Here is a 20498-nt window from a genome sequence, read left to right as displayed (position 1 = left end):
TTCTCCTGGGGTTTAAGCAGACCAAAAATTGGAAGTCAATCAAAGATTAACTATAGTCATTCGGGATGGTTTCTATGGAAGTCTGGGTCCCAGGGGCACTTGCAGATTTGTGTTCATGACACATCACTGCTATGACAGATAGCTCTCCACACCCTTCCTCTCTATGAGGAAGATTTTCCCTCCAGAATGTAACTCCTGGCCCCATTCTGACAGTTCTGTCTCTGGTTTTGTTCAGCTTCTAGGAGCAACTGAGAAGGAGCAGAGCCATCGTCTCACTAAAACCCTTTGGACAGAATGGCACTGAGGCTTTTTTCCAAACAAAGGAAGTAAATATTTCATTTACACCTAGGAAAGGCTTGTTGGAATTGAGGGGATCGCTTTTGTTTTTTTACAAATCAGTTGTTTCACAGATTTATAACAGGTTTTTCAGTTGTTCACAAACTTTTCTTTTTGATGCCAAGATTTCTTTTTAACCAAGTGGCTTCTTTCATTGTGCTTAACCCAAAACACGTTTGTTTAATCTTGTCTTCTATAGAGTTCCCCTGAACTCTCCCTCTGATTCTTAGAAAGTGGGAAATCTGAGCATGTACCACAACTTTTTTTCTGGATCCCTTCTTCTTTTTATTTTATTTTATTTTATTTGGGACAATGTGGCTGTAATGTGATCTTGGTAATATGTAATGTAATTTCGAATCTATCTCTCTGGTCTCAGGACAAGATAACCTGCCAGCACAGCTTGTCACTTGCAGGGATGCTTCCAGGCTTGGGTGGAGACGGATGGGGCCAGCAACTAGCCTCTTTTAATTATTTCTTTTCACAACTGGGATAGTGCCTGCCATTAATTACTAACATGAACAGTTTTATTTCTCCATTGTTTTTGTGAACTACAACTGAGCTCAGGACTGATTAGATGTTTTGCAAAGAATTATCATATGGCATGATTTGGAGACTATGACACAGTTTACTCACTTATTTACCTTTTCTAAATATCTGTACTCTCATGATTCTTGTTCCATTTTGTCTGAGTGCCTGCACTCGAAAGCTCACGCCTTGAACAAATCTTTGTTGGTCTTAAAGGTGCTATTGGACTCAATTTTCCTTAGAAAGAGTCACTTTCTACTTCGGCCTAATTTGGGAACAAACACCCATCTGCTCAAATTCTCTCTGCCAAAGGACTGCCCTAGTTCACCAGACACTGTGTGAATTAGCCCTGTTAATCGAGAAACCAGTATTCTCATGAGAGTTTCTCCTCAGAGGAGTTTCTCAGCTAGGGATTTGTCAGCCTTCTCTCTGACCAGAGACTGAATTCAAACTCCCTCCAGCCCACAGCCAGTAGAAGAAGAAGAGTTGGTTCTTATATGCCGCTTTTCCCTACCCGAAGGAGGCTCAAAGCGGCTTACAGTCGCCTTCCCTTTCCTCTCCCCACAACAGACACCCTGTGGGGTGGGTGAGGCTGAGAGAGCGCTGATATCACTGCTCAGTCAGAACAGTTTTATCAGTGCCGTGGGGAGCCCAAGATCACCCAGTTGGCTGCATGTGGGGGAGCGCAGAATCGAACCTGGCATGCCAGATTAGATGTCTGCACTCCTAACCACTACACCAAACTGGCTCTCACACAGCTGTGGCTGTCCAGTCACAGGACTCGTGCCCTGGCTCAGACTTTCTCAACCCTAGGGTTTCTTGATGGCCCCGGAAGGTGAAAGGGTTTCCCAAATGACTGGGAATTAATTAATTTTTATATTTTTTTTAAAAAAAATTGTGAAACATTTATTGGGTGATATGACCATATATGGTCATGTCTACCTGTGGTAAGGCAGCAGTCATGCAGTCATGAGGCTGGGAGTTCAATCCCAGCAGCCGGCTCAAGGTTGACTCAGCCTTCGATCCTTCCGAGGTCGGTAAAATGAGTACCCTGCTTGCTGGGGAGTAAACGGTAATGACTGGGGAAGGCACTGGCAAACCACCCCGTATTGAGTCTGCCATGAAAACGCTGGAGGGCGTCACCCCAAGGGTCAGACATGACCCGGTGCTTGCACCGGGGATACCTTTACCTTTACCTGCCCTCCCCTCCCAAAATGGCCAGTGCTGAGCCTGGAGGGGGTAGGAAGGGGAGGCTCCCTGGGTGGGCGTGTGCACAACTATGCTTCGCAACCATATTCTGCCTGATCGTGTCACTTCTGGAGTTTTTAAAAACTTGAAGAATGTTTGGGGGAGTTCCTCAATGATAAACAAGTTGAGAAAGGCTGCCCTGGCTCATACTGCCTAGAGGGGATTTTTAACTCCTCATCACTGCTGCTGTTGTTACTCTGAGTTTCATTTCCCAAGTGCCGTCCATCACAACTGCGTTTGACTATCTGTCCCGTTGACTCCTTTCTGACTCGGCCCCAAACTGAACCCCTTAGTGAGGTTGGTCTGACCCTATCAACTAACAAGATGAACCTACGTAGCTGCCATCTACTGAATCAGGCCCTTAGTTCATCCAAGTCAGTACTGTCTACACAGGCAGCCAGTGGCTCCCCAGTCACATCACCTATGACCGATTAGCTGGAAGTGACCGGGATTGAACCTGAGACCTTCTGCATGCCAAGCAGATGCTATGCCGCTAAGCCCCAGCCCTCCTGAGCCAACCGAAAACTGTCCTCCCAGAATTATCTGCCCTCCTATCCTCTTATTGCACTGGCCTCAAAGCGATGTTTTCATCAAACGTTATCGTAACCAGCAGATTGGTGTAGCTATCGTCATAACACATCATTTGTAATGAATTTGATTTGGGGACGGGAAAGGAAACACCAGCCGTTAGCAACGGAAAGTTTCTGAAATGGCATCTGCTTCCTTAGACAGATGATTACTTAATTTTTTAAAAAAATGGCAGAACTTTATAAGTTAAAAATTTGCAAAGACGTACAGCTGTTCCTTCATTACTTTTGTTCAGTACAACAGTGGTCCGCAACCTTTTCCAGGCTGCGGACCGGCAGCGGTGGGGAGGGCGATCGCCCGGCCGCACATGCCATGCATGTGCGGCTGGGTCACGCATGCGCGTTTGCGCCATGCGCGACCGCAAATGTGCATGCACGGCACTCCCCACGCACGTGCATTTGCGGCCGCGCATGGCGCAAACGCGCATGCACGGCACGCATGCATGCCCCGGCGCGGCCCTGCGGAGGCAGGGAGCCGTAGCCCAGTGCCAGGGCCTTCGTGGCCCAGCACCGGGCCACAGCCCGGTGGTTGGGGACCACCGCAGTACAATACTCCTCTCAAGGTATGTTGTGATACACTGATGTTTGCCAACCGCTATTTATTTAATTAACTTTATAAATGCCACAATTATAAATGCCGCTTTCTTGAGGCAGATAAAACACCATCACAGAGTTTATGACCAAAAAAATAAGACAATGGGAATAGGATTCTAAAAACAAGAAACCAAGGCAAAGGTACTGGAAAGGACCCACAGTAATGGATTTAAACTATGTGTACAATGATATTGACTAGATATCGGGGGGGGGGGGGGGGATTCACTATCCTAGTAGTTTAGCCTTGGAATGGGCTGCCTAAGGCGGCGAGCTCTCCCTCACTGGCAGTCTTCAAGCAGCAGCAGGACAGATCCTTATCAAGGATGCTTTAGGCTGATCTTGTATGGAGCAGGGGGTGGGACTAGAGGGCCTGGATGGGCGTTTCCCACTCTAGGATTCTAGGATTCTATGGATGCAGCATAAACAATACAGAAAATGGGATGTCAGAAGTAGGAAGACTCATCTGTCCCCTTCTGTTGCCATCTTCTGCCAGAAGGTCAAAACTTTGCTTGGCCTTCCCTCAGCGGTCCTTCATTCCCAATCAACATTTTTAGATTTTGTATGTATTTTGAGTCTGTTTTTAAGCTATTTTTTTTACAGTTGTTGGAGTGATGTACGTTTTGTATATTTGTATAATAATGGTTTTAACTGCTACTAATCTGCCTAACCCACTGGGTCCCAGTAAGAGTTGAGTTGAGGCTCTTTTGCAGTTCCATCATTCTCTAATGTTACTGCTGTTATCATGTTATAGTTATTGTTGTTATAATGTTATTGCTGCTATCACCTGCTGTTCCATATGTTATCTGTATCTTTTCCTGAGCCTTCGGGGAGGGCGGCATATAAATAAATAAAATAAATAAAATAAATAAAATAAATAAAATAAATAAAATAAATAAAATAAATAAAATAAATAAAATAAATAAAATAAATAAAATAAATAAAATAAATAAAATAAATAAATATGTTTTTTAAATTACCATGTTTTCATACTAGGATATGATCATGCGTCTTTTAAAGTGGTAGCCACCTTGGTGGCCCTTTTAAGGGCAGAAAGCTGGATATAGGTTTTGTGAAGTAGCAGCAGCAAAGAAAGCAGAAGCTGCAGCAAAAGGAGCAGCATCAAAATAACAAAAAGTAGCGGCGGCAGCAGCAGAACAGCAGCAAAAGTAGAAGAAGCCAGCCCAATAACAACAGGATAAAACGTACAAATAACCTTGGAACAAACTATGTTCCAGCTCTTTTTATAAAGAAACATCTTCCTGAACAATTCATTTGTACTACAGCCCTCTATTTCCTTTCTTAAAATGTTCTCCCAAATGGTTGTTTTGCACAGAAATCTGGACCGCTCCATTCAAACGCTTACTTACCTGATGTGGCCGATCAGTTCTATCAATTTATGACTGAAGAAATACGCTGTCAGTTCAGAGATGTGACTCAGGACAGAGCAGACGCCAAACAGGGTGGTGGTGCCGTTCAGATCCTCCAGATGCCAGTAGAGAAAGGTGAACACAAAGCCGTACCCAAAGCCCATAAACCAAGCCACAAAGAGCACAGAACCATACTGGATGCTGCAGAGCAGCTTGATCAAATGCCAAAAGTTAAAAGATTGCGATTGACTCGTATCACTGGTCGTCTCGTTGGATGAGTCTGTGGAAGGGTTCCTGTCCCCTGGGGAGCCCTCTGCCTCGTTGCTTTGATCCTCCTCTTGCTTGTAGTGGTTGTAGTGAAACCGGAACTGGGTGGCCACGATCAATGAAAGAGTCATCAACACTCCAAAGACAATGAAAACTATCCTGTAATTCTTGTACTCTGGGGCCTTGCAGCCTTGACCTTCCACTGAGACCTCAATACGGGTTGAGTCAATCCCAATTCCTACAGACAGCATGGCCAGCCCCCATCCTAGAGAGCCCCACATGCGCTGCAGTCCATAGCGGTCCCGGTGTTTGCCAAGGTACTGCAAGGTCACTGTGTCTACAATGGTAACCGATGAGGCACTGAAAAATTCTCCTATTATGACCACCAACAAGATGAGCAGGAAGATAGCCTCCACCTCCCGATGATCATAGACAAGAAAGACTGGAACTGGAGCCACTGACTTGGTGGTGACTGCGGGCAACGTTGAAGCGGGGGTTGTATTTCCCAAAGGTCCCACAGTAACGGCCGCATTCAACAAGTTGGGCTCTGTAGCATTGTCCGCAATGACATTCCCTTCATCTTTTAAAGACAGTTCCCAACCTCCACTGCGCGTAGTCAGGTGGAGTGTGGCTTCAGAAAGTACAGGTAAAGCTGAGTCCACACGTGGCAAGCTGGAGGGGTCCGGCAGGTCTCTTTTCTGTTTGCTCTTTGGTAATGTAGTCCCAGCCACGGTTACTGGAGAAGAAACTGAGAGGTTTCGTGGGGCTGCCGTCAAGGGGTGGCTAGTGTTGGTTGGATGCACTGGTGGTGGGAACTTCGGTGAGCACCTTAAGGTAGCCGGTTTCACAAACCCGATCCCCAAATTAAACAGCACCCAACATAAAAGGGAGAAGAGGAGGACCACCTTCCCTTTCTTAAAGCGGTCTGCCACCACTCCCCAGAAGGGGGCGCTGCAGAACTCGATGAAATACCTGATGCCCACCAGGAGTCCACTCTGGCTGGGCGTCATGCCCAGTTGTTTGTAATACACAGGCAGCAAGGGGTAGAGCGAACCATAAGCGGCGTAGAAGAAAAAATAAAACACTTTCGAGACCAAGAGGTCATTGTTGACTTTGACGCAGTGCTTTTCAAGCCAGTCCAGCTCCTCATCAGGAATGGTGGTGGTGGTGGTCTCTGTTGACGGCGTGTCACTTTGGGTTTGGAGATCTTGCTCCTTGGAAATCCCGTTGAAAGGATCAGCCAGCACATATTTCCTCTTTTGCTCCTCTTCATCATCGGTTAAGATGGCTACTTTATCGTCGGTGGCCATGGCTTACCATGGGCATGAGAGACACGCAGATGGGTCTCCAGCCTACTGTGAACAGCCTGCAGAACACAAAAAGCAACAAACTGGTTAAACTGGTTAAAGTGACACAAGGGGGTATACAGAGAAAGAACTGTGGTGGTAGTAAGGGCCATCAAGTCGCAGCTGATTTATAGCCATTCTCCGGGGTTTTCAAGGCAAGAGATGTTCACCAGTGGCTTGCCATTGCCCACCTCTGTGTAGCAACCCTGAGATTCCTTGGTGGTCTCCCATTCAAGTATCAACCAGGCCGACCCTGCTTAGCTTCCAAGACTGGGCTAGCTTGGGCCATTCAGCTCAGAGACAAATAACTGTGTGCCTTCAAGACACAACTGGTTTCTGGTGAGCCTGTAGGACTTTAAAGGCAAGAGAAGAGCAAAGGTGGTTTGCAATTGCCTGCCTTTACTTAGGGACCTTGGGCTTCCTTGGTGGTCTGCCATCCCAAATACTAACCAGGGCCAACCCTGCTTACCTTCTAAGATCCACTAAGATGGCAATGGCCTGGGCTATCCACTTTGGGACAAAACTCAACTATAGTAAAAAAAAAAAAAAAAAAGTAAAGATTTCTTTTGCCACTCATAGAGATGGTTCAAGATCTTCTACAGTACTGCTCCTGTGTAAGATCTTCTGCACTTAAAGATTTATTAGCCGCTTCCTTCCACAGATTCTACAGCAGGCAAGAAAAAGTCAGATTTGTTACCACTGATGTCCTCCACTACCTCTTTCCCTGGAAAGCCTTGATGGGAAATTAAGTCCACAACTTATCTTGTCCAAGATGCAATTCTTTCCTCAGAATAACCTGTGTGTGAACAAAACGGGACTTGTTCCTGAATAAGGTAGCCCTCCCAGGATTCTTATTGTAGGGCTCACAGTGGCAAAGCAAGGGCGGGAGGAACTAATTCAGAGATTGGCAATGAATACCTGAACAGCCTATATTAGAAATCAGAAGCAATAATCTCTTTTTAGGGAGCAGATCCTTCCTGGCAAACCAGCAGGGGTGGCAGAGGGACTTTCTCTGAGAAAGGCCCAGGCCTTGTTGCTGACATCACACAGGAAGTGATGTCATCACCCCAGTTTCATCCAGCTGATACTTTAAAATCTCTATGGTAAAAACAGCTTCTACCATAGTGTTTTTGCCCTAACACCACTGTTTGGACACCACTGGTGCGATGACATCACTTCCTGTGCAATAGTCCCCCCCCCCCCATCAACCAACTAATCAATGGCTAGGGGGCAAGGCCCGGCAACCCTGATATGCCCATCCACCAAGTGCGTCTATTGTGAGGTAAGCAATCCCTTCTCAAAGCAGCCCCTGACTAGAAGATCTCATGGCCTCCAGGAAGCAGGGAAAGAAAGCCTAGGAAATCCTAAAAAGCTTCCCCAAATGTGATCAATACTGTGCTGCATATCCTGGTCAAGAGATTAAAATCTGTTTCATACTAAACATGGTCAAAGCAAAGTACCAAGCAGCGGCAAAAGGGCTATATAAGGTTATTGAGGCTCTGCTTGGGGCCTAGTTTTTTTCAGGTGTGGGGAACACCTACAGCTCTGTTTCTGCAGAAGTCAATGACCTCTGAAACCCTGAAAAGGGCATGTCTTCTTCTCCATTCCAGTTTGTGCGAGCCATCACACGCTGAAAACGAAGCCTCAGATTTGGTACTCGGGTTACATCAGGTTACGACAACTGCCAAAAATTAAGCCACGCACAAAGTTACGTTTGTCTTCGTCTCTCAGTCACCAAGAAGACTTGGCTTCTAAGCAGCAAAGGAAAAATCTATTTCACTTCCATATTTGACAATTCAGGGCAAACGAAAGTAATACGAGCTAGCGTAGCCTTTCTCAACTTTTTTTACCTTTGAGAAACCCCCGAAACATTCTTCAGGCTTTGAGAAACCCCAGAAGTGGTGCCATCATGCAGAATATGGTTGGGAAGCAGAGCTGTGGACATGCTCACCCAAGGCCATTCCCTTCCCCGCCTCACCCCCTCCAGGCCCATTTGGGGGTGGGCTGGTCAACATGACCATATCAATCAATCATATATTGAGTCACTGAACAATAAATACAAAAAGCAAAACAAAATTATACAAAAGGATTAAAATCAAGCCTATCATCTACATTCAATTTTTGATGGCTTTCAAAAGAGTAAATTACAGAGTCTCCCAACATTAAAGGTTTTCTTTAAAAAAAATCAGAACAAGTAGACAAAGGACGCTATGTGGCTTTAGCCCAGTTCTTTCGTATTCTACTAGATAGCCAGGAAAATTTGGCAATCTTGGTTATAAGATCTCTTTGGGTGTCAGACAGAATCAGTTTGAGGCATTGTTTCCTCAGTGTGCAGGGGCAGTCTGCTAGAATCAAGGTTAAGGGACCAATTTGTACGAGATTATATAATTTGCATTCAAAAAGAATATGTTCAGACTATTTGCCCTGCATTGCATAAACAGGTACGTTCAGCAATTGGAAGTCTTTTAAATTCCCCTTCCAAATAAACCGAAGGCAGAGTGTTATAGTGTAGAAGAGTAAAACATCTTCTATACTCTGGATTAGTGATGTAGAGGTAAAACATCATGTTTTTTAATTAAGTAGAAGAGATAGGGATCCTTGATTGTATTAAGGTCACGTTCGCTTTTAACATCAATGACTCTTTCCTTGACAAATTCCTTGGCCTTGTCATATCCTAATGCCAAATGGTCAGATCGACCAATAAATGTTTAAGAAAATTTTTTAAAGACATTAAAAATTAATTAACTCCCACTGGTTTGGGAAACTCTCCCAGGGCCAACAAGAAACCCTAGGGTTACCCAAAACTCTCGTTGAGAAAGCCTGATCTAGTGAGTCAATTCAATCAGTTCCACATACCGAGAGTTTGAGTCTGGGTTACCCTTAAACCAGTGGTTCTCAACCTGGGGGTCAGGACCGTAGTAGGGTCGTGGTAGGGCGAGCAGCTTGGCCGGGGTGGGGGGCGCCGCCACTGTTGCCGCTCCTCCTGAAGGTGCCCGCCAATTTATATACAATTTATAACCCATTAATATACAATCATGAACCATGGATCTTCACGCCATTGGTCAGTTTCGGTTTAATTTCTGTGAAAGAACCCTTGCATCGTTTTATGGCTGGGGGTCACCACAACATGAGGAACTGTATTAAGGGGTTGAGGTTTAGGAAGTTTGAGAACCACTGCCTTAAACCTAACAGCCAGGCGTTCAAGTGTGCAAGCAAAAATGGCCTCCTATATTTAAGATGTGATCATCCCAACAGGAACTGTACGCACACTTGCAATATTAATGTTTGTGAAGGGAGATAAAAGTTTCCAGATGAAATGTTGTGAGGGGGAATAGTTCCTATAGGACAGGGGTAGTCAAACTGCGGCCCTCCAGATGTCCATGGACTACAATTCCCAGGAGCCCCCTGCCAGCAAAAGCTGGCAGGGGGCTCCTGGGAATTGTAGTCCATGGACATCTGGAGGGCCGCAGTTTGACTACCCCTGCTATAGGAGCTTCGCCCTCAGAGAGTTGAGATGAGAAGAAGTGCATTTCTCCCCCCCCCCTCAAGTATTTACAGTGCTGCTCCAAAAGTTTCCCCACCTTTTTGTTGATTTGACTGCTCCTAACAATGTGTCCACCAATACTGGGGTCAATGCCCTCGCTCTGAATGGGCTACATATACCCTCTGTGATCTGCACACCCAGCCAAATCTGGTTGGCTGTGCAACATCCCTTCTGATTCCATGCAGCACCTGGTTTCTCATTGGTCAAGGCTGCCAGACATCGCTTTAAAAACACAGAAACCTGCTAACAAGAAGGAAAAGGAAGCTGTTGTCTTGTTCATGACAGGAATCTCCAAGGGTCTGGACAACGTATAATTCGTCCAGCTCAGGGGAGAGGACAATTATGTGGAAATACTGATTTGCACTTTCGAAAGAGATTTAGGGGGGGGGGGAGGATACAGCAGGAAACCATGATTTATCCTAACTATGCCCCCCCCCCACCGACAAAAAGCACACAAAGTTCAATTTGCAGACTATTGTGCCAATGTGGTTAGGGTTGATAGTCGGAGCCTGGGGATCTCCTGGTTTGGAGCTCCCCCACACACACACACACATTTTAGGGCTCCCAGAAATCAGGGGAACTTGTGAGGGAAGCAGTAAGAAGAAAATGCAACTTGCTGATGCCACCCAGAAGCAACACAGGAATGTCTATGGCATCTGGGTGGGAACATTCTCGTTTTGGGGCAAAATTCTATGGTAAGAAGCAAATTCTACCATAGAGTATTTGCCCAGAAGCCAGAGCGTCGCCATCCCCTGATGTCACCAACATCACTTCCAGGTGACATGAGCCACATTGTGTTAATTTTCATGCTTCTCCCTGCTTCCAGAATGTGACCCCCCACACACACACACAAACACGCGCGCGCACACATACACTGCCGGCAATTATGATAAGGTGATCAGATTGTCCCACTTTTGGAGGGACATCTGGCGGCACCTGGCAAATTGTACTTATGTTGAAAGTAAAAATGTATATATTTTTGCGCTCTATGAAAATTTTTGTTGCTCCATATAGACCAAATTTTAATCAAGAACCCCTCCCGGTCAATGGTGTCCCGCTTTACCAATGTTAAAATCTGGTCACGTTAAACTACGAGGAACCTGGCTACTCTACATGTGGTGCATCCACAAAATGGCTGCTTACAGGGGTTGGAACCAGCCATAAAATGGCTGCCACAGCTTACATAGTGAAAATCCTTGTTCAGCGGTGGTAGCTGCTGCCAAAACTGTTTCAAAAATCTGCATGGCCAGCCAGAAGGTTTGCTAGGCATAGTCCTCAACTCTCCCCCCTTCTACAAATGCTTAGTGGGCATCACAAAAGGTGCTAGGGGGGGCCCAGGGGCCCAAGGGACCCCTATTCTACAGGCACATCAATAAATTCTCTTGGGTGTGAGTTAGCATCCCATAATGCAAAGTTGCTTTGTATTGTTCATTCTGACCTATTCCATTTTCAATTATACCTCTCATCTTAACGTCCGTATGCTTCCTTGGATATTCACTAATGTCTTTACAATTTCATTTAAAGGCGATCCGTTAACGATGGTATTCCCAAACAGGTATTTTACAAAGTTGATCCCAGGAAATCAGGCTATATACAGGTCCATTCCGCACGACTTCAATGTTGCAAAAGGCTTGCAAATTGTAAACGCTACTAATTTGCAGTTATGCACGACGTCGCACACAATCTGCCACACTCCTGAAACAGTCCCGCAAAAAGCGATTCGTTGTAGGGCTTAAAGGGAAATCCAGAAAAGTGGATTCATCTTCCGAAAAGCGCTACACTCTTGCAAACAATCTGCAACAGTAGCGAAAAAGACCTGTGCGTTCCCATTGTTGCGGTTCCAGCCAAGTCCCTCCTCCTGGCTCTCTCCTCCGAACTTCCGGCGAAGTGATCGCCATTTTTTTTTTCTCAGAGCGAGCAGAAAGCAATGAACCGGCGAGCCTTCATTCACCCAGCGAGGCTTCTCTGGCTACAGTCCCTCCACAGAACTGCTTTAAAGCTCTCCTAAGTCACCAAGCACAACACAGCCCTGTTTGCAAGTTCACTTTATTTTCGGCTGAAAAACGCGCCCATGTACAGGGGGGGGATTTCTTTTTCACTTGGGCGAGCATGGTAACGATGACTCGCCAGCTCACACACCAGCTAGATGGGTCTCAACGTTAGGAGGAATCAAGGCATATTCGTTGCAACATGTGTTTTTCTTTTTTTTTTTTTAAAAAAAAACCCTGTTCTTAAAGGGAAAGGGGCTTTTCGGGAGCATGATAACAGCCGCCCATTGGCTGTTCGTTTGATTGACGGCCAGGGGCGGGACAAAGCACAGAAAAAATCGCTTCCTGTACAGTGATTTTTGCGAGACCGGAAACCTGTGGGAAACGATTGAAACGCTATTGGATTCCACTACAAAGGCAGGTATGCATAACGCCGAACTGCACTATTAAAAATAGCGTTTCTGCTTTCAGGAACCAATTGGCAACATTGGTCCTTGTGCGGAATGGGCCCCAGATTTCTACCCGCTACCGATTATGAAACTGAGAAACGTGACAGTGCGTTCGACACACAAGGAGACACAACCCTGCGGGCCTCCGAAAGAGGTGATCGTTTCTCAGATGCGTTGCTATCTGTAAAGAAGTAATATTAAATGGGCCCCGAAGTCATGAGATAGGTGGGCTGATGGTTTCAAATAAAATTCTGCTAAAAAGCTCCAAAAACGCTTCAGTACAGACCCAAGCTTTCTTGTGAAAGTAATTCGACATTTGTGAAAAAACCCTCCCTGCTTAAAGCAGGGCAACAATTGCAAAAACGTCTTTATTCATTTCCTTTATGTCCCAATGGAGATCTCTTTACCTCCCCTCCGTTCACACCAACCCTGTGAGACAGTCTTGGAGGGCAGCTGTGCAGGTCCAAAGAAGCTGCATTCAAGTCCTGCTGCACCTTCAAGTCCAGCAAGATTTCCAAGGTGTATGTTTTTGACAGTCAACGTTCCGGTATCTGATGAAGGGAGCTTTAACTCTTCAAAGAGTCTCCCCTGAAAATCTTGTTGGTCCAGTGGAACTGGACTTGAATCTACCTGTGAGGTAGGCTAGACTAAGAGTGTGTGACAGGCCCAAAGGTCACTTAGCAAGCTCCTGGGGCCAAGTCAGGATGTGAACCTGGGAGTCCGTAATGCCAGTCCTGCCCGAACAGTGACTCACAAAAGTGCATCCTCAGCCACATGTGGTTAGTTGTTAAGGTGCTACCAAAGTCTTGTTCTTTCCTACTGCTACATGACCCTTGCTCTCAGGATAACATGAAGACAGATTCAGGTGGGTAGCTGTGCATCTGACAGCTGGCTACTGACTTAGTTGTCACAACCAGCATAGTCTGACGAAGAGTGCTTGCACTCAAAAGCTCACGCCTTGCATAAATCTTTGTTAGTCTTCAAGGTGCCACTGGACTCTGATTTTGTTTTGTTGTGCTGCTTCAGACCAACAAAGCTACCCACTTGAATCAACCAGCATAGTGTTGTGGTTAAGAGTGGTGGCCTTTAATCTGGATTCCCCAGTCTTCCTCCACATGCAGCCAGCTGAGTCACCTCGGGCCAGTCCCAGTTCTCTCAGAGCTCTCTCAGCCCCACCTGCCTCACAGGGTGTCATTTGTGAGGGAGAGGATGGGAAAGGTAGTTGGAAGCTGCTTTGGGCAGCAAAAAACAGGGTATAATAAAAAAAAAGTTCGACTGTCTTTTTGAAAAAAATGGACACAATCGTCGGCCGTAGCCTAGACGGAAGCTAGGCAGGGGCGGCCCTGATCAGTACTTGGATGGGACACCCCCAAGGAAGTCCAGGGAAGAAGCATCTCTTGCCTTGCAGACACTAGGAGGGAGGGAGGGGTCGCCACAAGTCCCTTCTCACCACCAGTGCTGCCTGAGTATCATGAGTGTGCTCATGTGGCATCACGTTTCTTTCAGAAGTCCTTCTTGCATTTGCAGTTCTGCTCTGCTGAGGACTGAGATTGAGGTCCGGGGCAGGATCAGTGCAGGCAGTGTAACTGACCCAAGTGTGGCTAGATCCATTCTGCAGGATCCAGTCAATTTCAACTGAAACTGACCAATAGCATTCACTGGCAGAGAGATCTATTGTTTGCGACTGGATATTAGTTGTTTTTTTTTATTCAGGGGTTTCCGGTTTCAGTTTTGCCTCTTGTAACATCATGCCGAGATCACAATCAAGAGCCGACTGAACTCCCAGCGGTCCTGGCTTCCTTCGAAGCCACGGATTTAACAGTCTTTTCAAAAGTTCACTAACACGTTCTAATGCCTGGATGTCCCAACCCCCCCCCCCCCACACACACACACACAGACACACAATCACATCTGCAGATCCCTACCTTGTTTGCGATTCTAGCAGCCCCATTTTGCACAAGCCCAACCAAGTGCACTTAGCACTCCTATATTAGAGGGAATGAGTCAAGGCTATGGTCTTCCCAGTTGCAATGTATGGCTGTGAAAGTTGGACCATAAGGAAGGCCGAGCGTCAAAGAATTGAGGCTTTTGAACTCTGGTGCTGGAGAAGACTCTTGCGAGTCCCTTGGACTGCAAGGCGAACAAACCGGTCAGTCCTAGAGGAGATCAGCCCTGACTGCTCCTTAGAAGGCCAGATCCTGAAGATGAAACTCAAATACTTTGGCCACCTCATGAGAAGGAAGGACTCCCTGGAGAAGAGCCTAATGCTGGGAGCGATCGAGGGCAAAAGAAGGGGACGACAGAGAATGAGGTGGCTGGATGGAGTCACTAAAGCAGTAGGTGCAAACGTAAATGGGCTCCGGGGAATGGTAGAGGACAGGAAGGCCTGGAGGATCATTGTCCATGGGGTCGCGATGGGTCGGACACGACTTCGCAACTAGCAACAACAACAGCAACAACAACAACAAATTAGATGGAATTAAGGGGGGCGGGCAATGTGGAATATGGGGGAAGGGAGAATGAGCACAGCGGAAATCAACCCCCTCGATATTCTCCAAGCTCTCGGGACAGTTAATTTCCCCTCCCACTGGTTTTCCTTTTAACTGACTTTCAACTGCTTTCAAATTCTAAGCTTCCCCGGGGGTGTTTTTTTTAAAAATGGGTTTCCCCTCTCCTTTTCTCTTGGTTAACTTACAGTCATATTTTCTACATATCCGGGGAGCTCCCCAAGACGGGGAGCACCCTGGCACGGGGATAGCTGAACTACGGCTCTCCAAATGTCCAAGGACTACAGTTCCCATGAGGCATTGCTAGCACAGCAGGGGATCATGGTAATTGTAGTTTATGGACATTTGGAGAGCCCCAGTTTGGTCACCCCTGTTCTAGGATGATAAATCCAGCGCTCCTCCTGGGTCAGCAGAACACTGTAACAATCTTTAATTCCAACAACGTGGGTAAAGGAAGGGTTTCTGGGTCCTGAGGGATAATTTGCACTGAACATGAAATAAAAATGTAGGCTCTTACAGACAAAAGATGTAAGTAATTAAGTAAGTATTTAAGAGTCTACATTTTTATTTCATGTAAGTACTTACATCTTTTGTCTAACAGAGTCTACATTTTTAATGTCATGTTCAAAAGATGTACGAAGACTCACCCCAACGGAACAGATTCGTTAAAAATGTGCTAAAATAGAGGCTCCCCAGATCGATAGGAAGATAAGACTGGTAGATTAATTGTTTTTAGGAACTGAGTGGGGGTTTTGACTGCCCAATGAAGATTTGATTGGCTGTGCAGATTATTTTTTTACACTGCGTTGGCAGCGACACAAGGGTTTTCATTTTGTGGCTAGGCCCACCACTTTGCACCATACGCTTTAAAAGGTTGGGACCGCCGAGACAGACAGACAGAGAGATAGATAGTAATTAGATGCAAAACTCGTCAAGGCTGCCAGTAAAAACTCCACCAGAGGCCTCACATAACAACATTAAAATGGCCCTAAAATAATGTTATATCGATATACCATCCTGGTGATAGGTCACAGCAGATTCTCCGGATTCCCAGCTTTCATTAAAAAAAAAAACAGCCTCTAGCACCTTGCGGACATGTGAGGGGGGAAAAAGGCAAATCTCCATATCATTAGAGCAGAATATCAATATCAGTATATCAAACCCGTTCCCAAAAAAACTGCAGATATAGCAACACAACACAAACACATGCACAAAATAAAGAGGAGGAGGTGCTGTGGAGCAATGACAGCCCTCTTCCCCAGAAAATCCTGATGATTTAAGGCCCATGCAGAAGAAAATAAACAGGCACCAACAGTGAAAATGCAGAGGGAGGGCACACCTGCCCAAGCCGACCTCAATGCTCGGGGAACACCTGCCTGGAAGATCAGAAGTCAGTCATGCATGTGTGGAAAGCCCAGTCCACCCAGAGACGCCACTCCCCGCAAAGGGTTCTTCTCGGCCCGCACATTTGGCCACAAGTCCGAACAGGAAAGTAAACAAATCGGAATGTGCTGTTATCAACCCCGCATGGTTATATGCTTAATGAGACAGGAATAATAAAAAGGCAGCATGCGCCGTTTGTAATTCACCTTCTGAACGGAGCCAACGGGAGCGGCACCACTGATATTTACGGCTGAACTGAACACTTTCCTTGACACAATTAGGCGGACCGATTTCAGGGAAAGTCTCAGGGGAGCCCGAGGCACAATTAGCTTGTTTGTGCCAAAGCTGGAATTCAATAAGACCCGCTTTGCAGGCTTCAGACCGCAGCCTCCCTTGAAAAAGAAAACTGTGGCCTGATCCTTTATAATGGTGCAGACCTCAATGAAGTCAAGGGGAATACACCAGGGCAAAACAATCAGGCTGCTCTAATGTTCCTTTGGCCTTCGTCTCCTGCAAATAGTTTATGAGACAGGTCTACAGGGCGTTCCTTTCTGTCGTGGAGAAGGTAAACATGCAAGCTGTAGCTCCATACAAACCGCTTTCAGGCTGAACTATCAATTGCCCTCCTGAACAACTGAGCTACCTTTTACATGTTCCCACCTAGAAAGCAGGAGAAAGCATCAGGAGATGTTTGAAGGGTCAGAGGACCTCCTCCTATGAGGAAAAGGTAAAGAGTCTGGGACTTTCTGGTTTAGAAAAGAGAAAACTAAGGGAGATATTCGATAAACATTTACAAAATTATGCATGGGGTGGAGAGAGTTGACGAACTGAACTTCAGCTCCCTCTCCCAAAATACCAGAACTTGAGGGCATCCGAAGAAGCTGATGGGCGGCAGATTCAGGACAGACAAAATAAAATCCTTTATACAATGAATGATTAAATGTGGCATTCGCTGCCAGAGGAATGCAGTGACAGCCACGGGCATAGATGGCTTTAAGAAGGGATTAGGCCAATTCATGGAAGATAGATCTATCAGTGGCTACTAGCCATGGTGACTTAAGGGAACCTCCACATTCAGAGGTAGTAAACCTCTGAATCCCAGTGACAGGAGGCAACATCAAGGGAAGGCCTCCCGCCTCTATGCCCTATTTCTGAACCTCCAAGAGAGCTGTTGGCCATGGCATGAGACAGGATGCTGGACTAGATGGACCACTGGTCTGATCCAGCAGGACTCTTTGGATGCTCTTACCTCAGCCTGGACGTCTTCAAGCTAACCCCATCTGAAATTAGTGCTTAGCCAACCCACTGCTATGACATACACTTATTCCTCTATTATTACCTCAGAGGATACCTCCTGCTGCCTCTTTACACCAAGACAAGTCACATGAACATGCATGAGGATGCCTTACAATGAATCAGATCCTAGGTCCATCCAGGTCAATATTGTCCACATACTGGCAGTGGCTCTCCAGGTCTCAGGCAGAGCTTCTTCCATGACCTCCTACCTGGTCCTTTCAACTGGAGATGTCAGGGTTTGAACCGGGGACTTTCTGCATGCCAAACAAAGGCTCTTCCACTGAGCCACAACCCCTCTCCGTGGCTCTCTGGGGTCTCAGGCAGAGCCTTTTCCATCACCTCCTACCTGGTCCATTTAGCTGGAGATGCCAGGGATTGAACCGGGGACCTTCTGCATGTCATGCAGATGTTCTACCAGAGAGCCACAGCAGCTTCCTGAATGAAACTGCCTCATACTGAATCAGACTCTGGGTCCATCCAGGTCAGTCTTGTCTACTCAGACTGGCAGCAGCTCTCCAGGGTCTTTCCCATCACCTACCACCTGGTCCTTTAACGGGAGATGCCGGAGATTGAATCCTGAGCCTTTGGGGAGGGCGATATAAATATAAATATAAATATAAATATGAGCCTCTTGTGGCGCAGAGTGGTAAGGCAGCAGAAATGTTGTCTGAAAGCTCTGCCCATGAGGCTGGGAGTTCGATCCCAGCAGCCGGCTCAAGGTTGACTCAGCCTTCCATCCTTCCGAGGTCGGTAAAATGAGTACCCAGCTTGCTGGGGGGTAAACGGTAATGACTGGGGAAGGCACTGGCAAACCGCCCCGTATTGAGTCTGCCATGAAAACGCTGGAGGGCGTCAGCCCAAGTGTCAGACATGACCCGGTGCTTGCACAGGGGATACCTTTACCTTTTTATAAATATAAATATAAATATAAATATAAATATAAATATAAATATAAATATAAATATAAATATAAATATAAATATAAATATAAATATAAATATAAATATAAATATAAATATAAATATAAATATAAATATAAATATAAATATAAAAATAAAATCTTGGACCTTCTGCATGCCGAACAGATGCTCTGCCACAGGACCTCCCTTTTGTAAATGTGACTGAGATATGGAGAGCATCTTAAGTGAGGGGGCCAAAGTTAACAAACAGGAAGTGAGGTGCCACAAAAAACTAGAATCCAAGAAGACAGGTTGGCCACTATGAGAGACAGGATACTGAACTAGATGGACCACTGGTCTAATCCAGCAGGGTTCTTTTCATGTTCTTAGAAAGGCCTCAGCCTCTCTGCCTTGTTGTTGGCCCTCCAGAGGAACAGGTTGGCCCCTGTGTGAGGCAGGAGGCCGGACTGGATGGACCACTGGTCTGATCCAGCATGACTCTTCTTATGTTCTTGGGAAAGCCTCGGCCTCTTCCCTGTTTATTCTACCCTCCAGAGGAACTGGTTGGACACTGCGTGAGAAATGATGCTGGACCCCTGGTCTGAGGGCTCTTCTTATGGAGTTCAGGCCCTGGTGGTGGGCCTCCTGATAGCACCTGAAATATAGCCACTGTGTGACACAGAGAGTTGGACTAGATGGGCCGGTGATCGGATCCAGCACGGCTTGTCTTATGTTCTTATGTACCTTCTAAAAGGAACAAGTTTTGACTCTGGCAAAACTTTCACAGCCAGATAGGTTCTAGTCCACTATGCTGGAATGAAATCGTGCTCATCTTAAAGGTCCTACCAGACTCTCTTTGTTGGCAGATTTGATTAATAACGCATCTGCCTCTGATGAAGGCCCAAATAAACCATTACATAAACATTTGCGATTCAAGTAAAGTCAAACCAAAGCCTGCATCCTCTCATGTGAGACGGGCACATTTTAGGCCAGTCATGAATATTCTGGGGATCCCTGGCTGTGCCAGCCTTGGGTTGCCAGCTCTGGGTTGGGAAAGTTCTGGAGATTTGGGGGGAAAGGGAGGCAGAGCCCAAGGACGGTAGCATTTTGGGAAAGGAAAGCAGAGTGCAATGCCCTAGAGCAGGGGTAGTCAACCTGTGGTCCTCCAGATGTGCATGGACTACAAATCCCATGAGCCCCTGACATCATTTGCTGACAGGGGCTCATGGGAATTGTCGTCCATGCACATCTGGAGAACCACAGGTTGACTCCCCTTGCCCTAGAGTCCACCCTCCACCATGGCCATTTTCTCCAGGGAAGCCGACTCTGTCTCCTGGCGATCCGTGGCGATTCCGGGAGATCTCCAGCCCCGAGCTGGAGATGGGCAACCCTGCGCGGCGCGGCGCGGCGCGGCCCTTCCCTTCCTTTCCCTTCTCGCGGAAGTGGCCGCCCGGCTCCAGCGCCGGGGCTGCGCCTTCGTCGCTGGGGACGCCACCCGAGCAGCCAGCCCCGCGCCGTCCCTTTCCTCCCTCCCCGCCAGGGTCGCTGCAGGGGCGGCGGCGGCGGCTCTCCTCGCCCAGGCCCCGATCCGAGGCCCCGTGTGCGGGTGTCGTGGAGGGTCCCGCGGGGAGACTCACCGCGGCGCTCGGCGGCCGGGCCGGGGGCAGCGCCCGGGCAGGTGGCGGCGACGGCGGCGCTCCGGATGCTCCTGCGGCTGGGCGGCAAGCGGGCGGCGCGCAGCATCTCCAAGGCTCCGGGTCGCTCGCCGCACACAGGGGGCTCGCCTCGGCTGCGAGGAAGGCAGGCAGAGGAGGAGGCGAGACGGCTGGTGCAGCCGAGCGCCAGGTGCAGCCGAGCGCTCCGCCTCCCCGCCGCGCCGCGCCGCGCCCGGCCCCTCGCCTCCCGCCCAGCCGAGCAGCGACTCCTGCTGGGCCCCGCCGGCCAAGAGGACGCCGCCTCCGGAGCGCCGCCCGCACAGGCCCCGATGGGCCGGGGGACGGCGACGCCGCGGTCACCTCTGCGCGCCAAGGGACGAGCTCTCCGCCTCCAGCGTCCCAGGCAGCGTCCCGCGCCTCGAGCGCTAGAATAAGAACGCGGGTCTCCTATTCTTTTAAGGGGGGGGGGGGTCTCACGGGTTTTGAATGGGTTTTATTGATTGTAAG

General features: G+C 47.5%; 1 protein-coding gene across 3 annotated transcripts in view; it reads right to left on the bottom strand.

The window, feature by feature from the left end:
- Positions 1–20276, bottom strand: part of MFSD6 (major facilitator superfamily domain containing 6) — a 48891-nt gene extending 28615 nt beyond the window's left edge. Inside the window, exons 1-2 of one of the 3 annotated variants that reach the window (XM_077319478.1) lie at positions 19974–20276; positions 4658–6290 (exon numbers count right to left, since the gene is read on the bottom strand). In XM_077319478.1, coding sequence (XP_077175593.1) covers positions 4658–6234 — 1577 coding nt within the window. In that variant the 5' untranslated portion in view covers positions 6235–6290; positions 19974–20276. Of the gene's footprint in view, positions 1–4657; positions 6291–17390; positions 17422–19973 lie in introns of those variants that run through there. The other 2 variants (XM_077319476.1, XM_077319477.1) reach the window with 2 other exon arrangements.
- Positions 20277–20498: the final 222 nt, after the last annotated feature.

Source organism: Paroedura picta, chromosome 2, assembly GCF_049243985.1.
Source record: "Paroedura picta isolate Pp20150507F chromosome 2, Ppicta_v3.0, whole genome shotgun sequence".
Classification (NCBI taxonomy): Eukaryota; Metazoa; Chordata; class Lepidosauria; order Squamata; family Gekkonidae; genus Paroedura; species Paroedura picta.
Note: the sequence above shows the minus strand (reverse complement) of the source record. Positions and strands in the feature narration are given on the sequence as shown.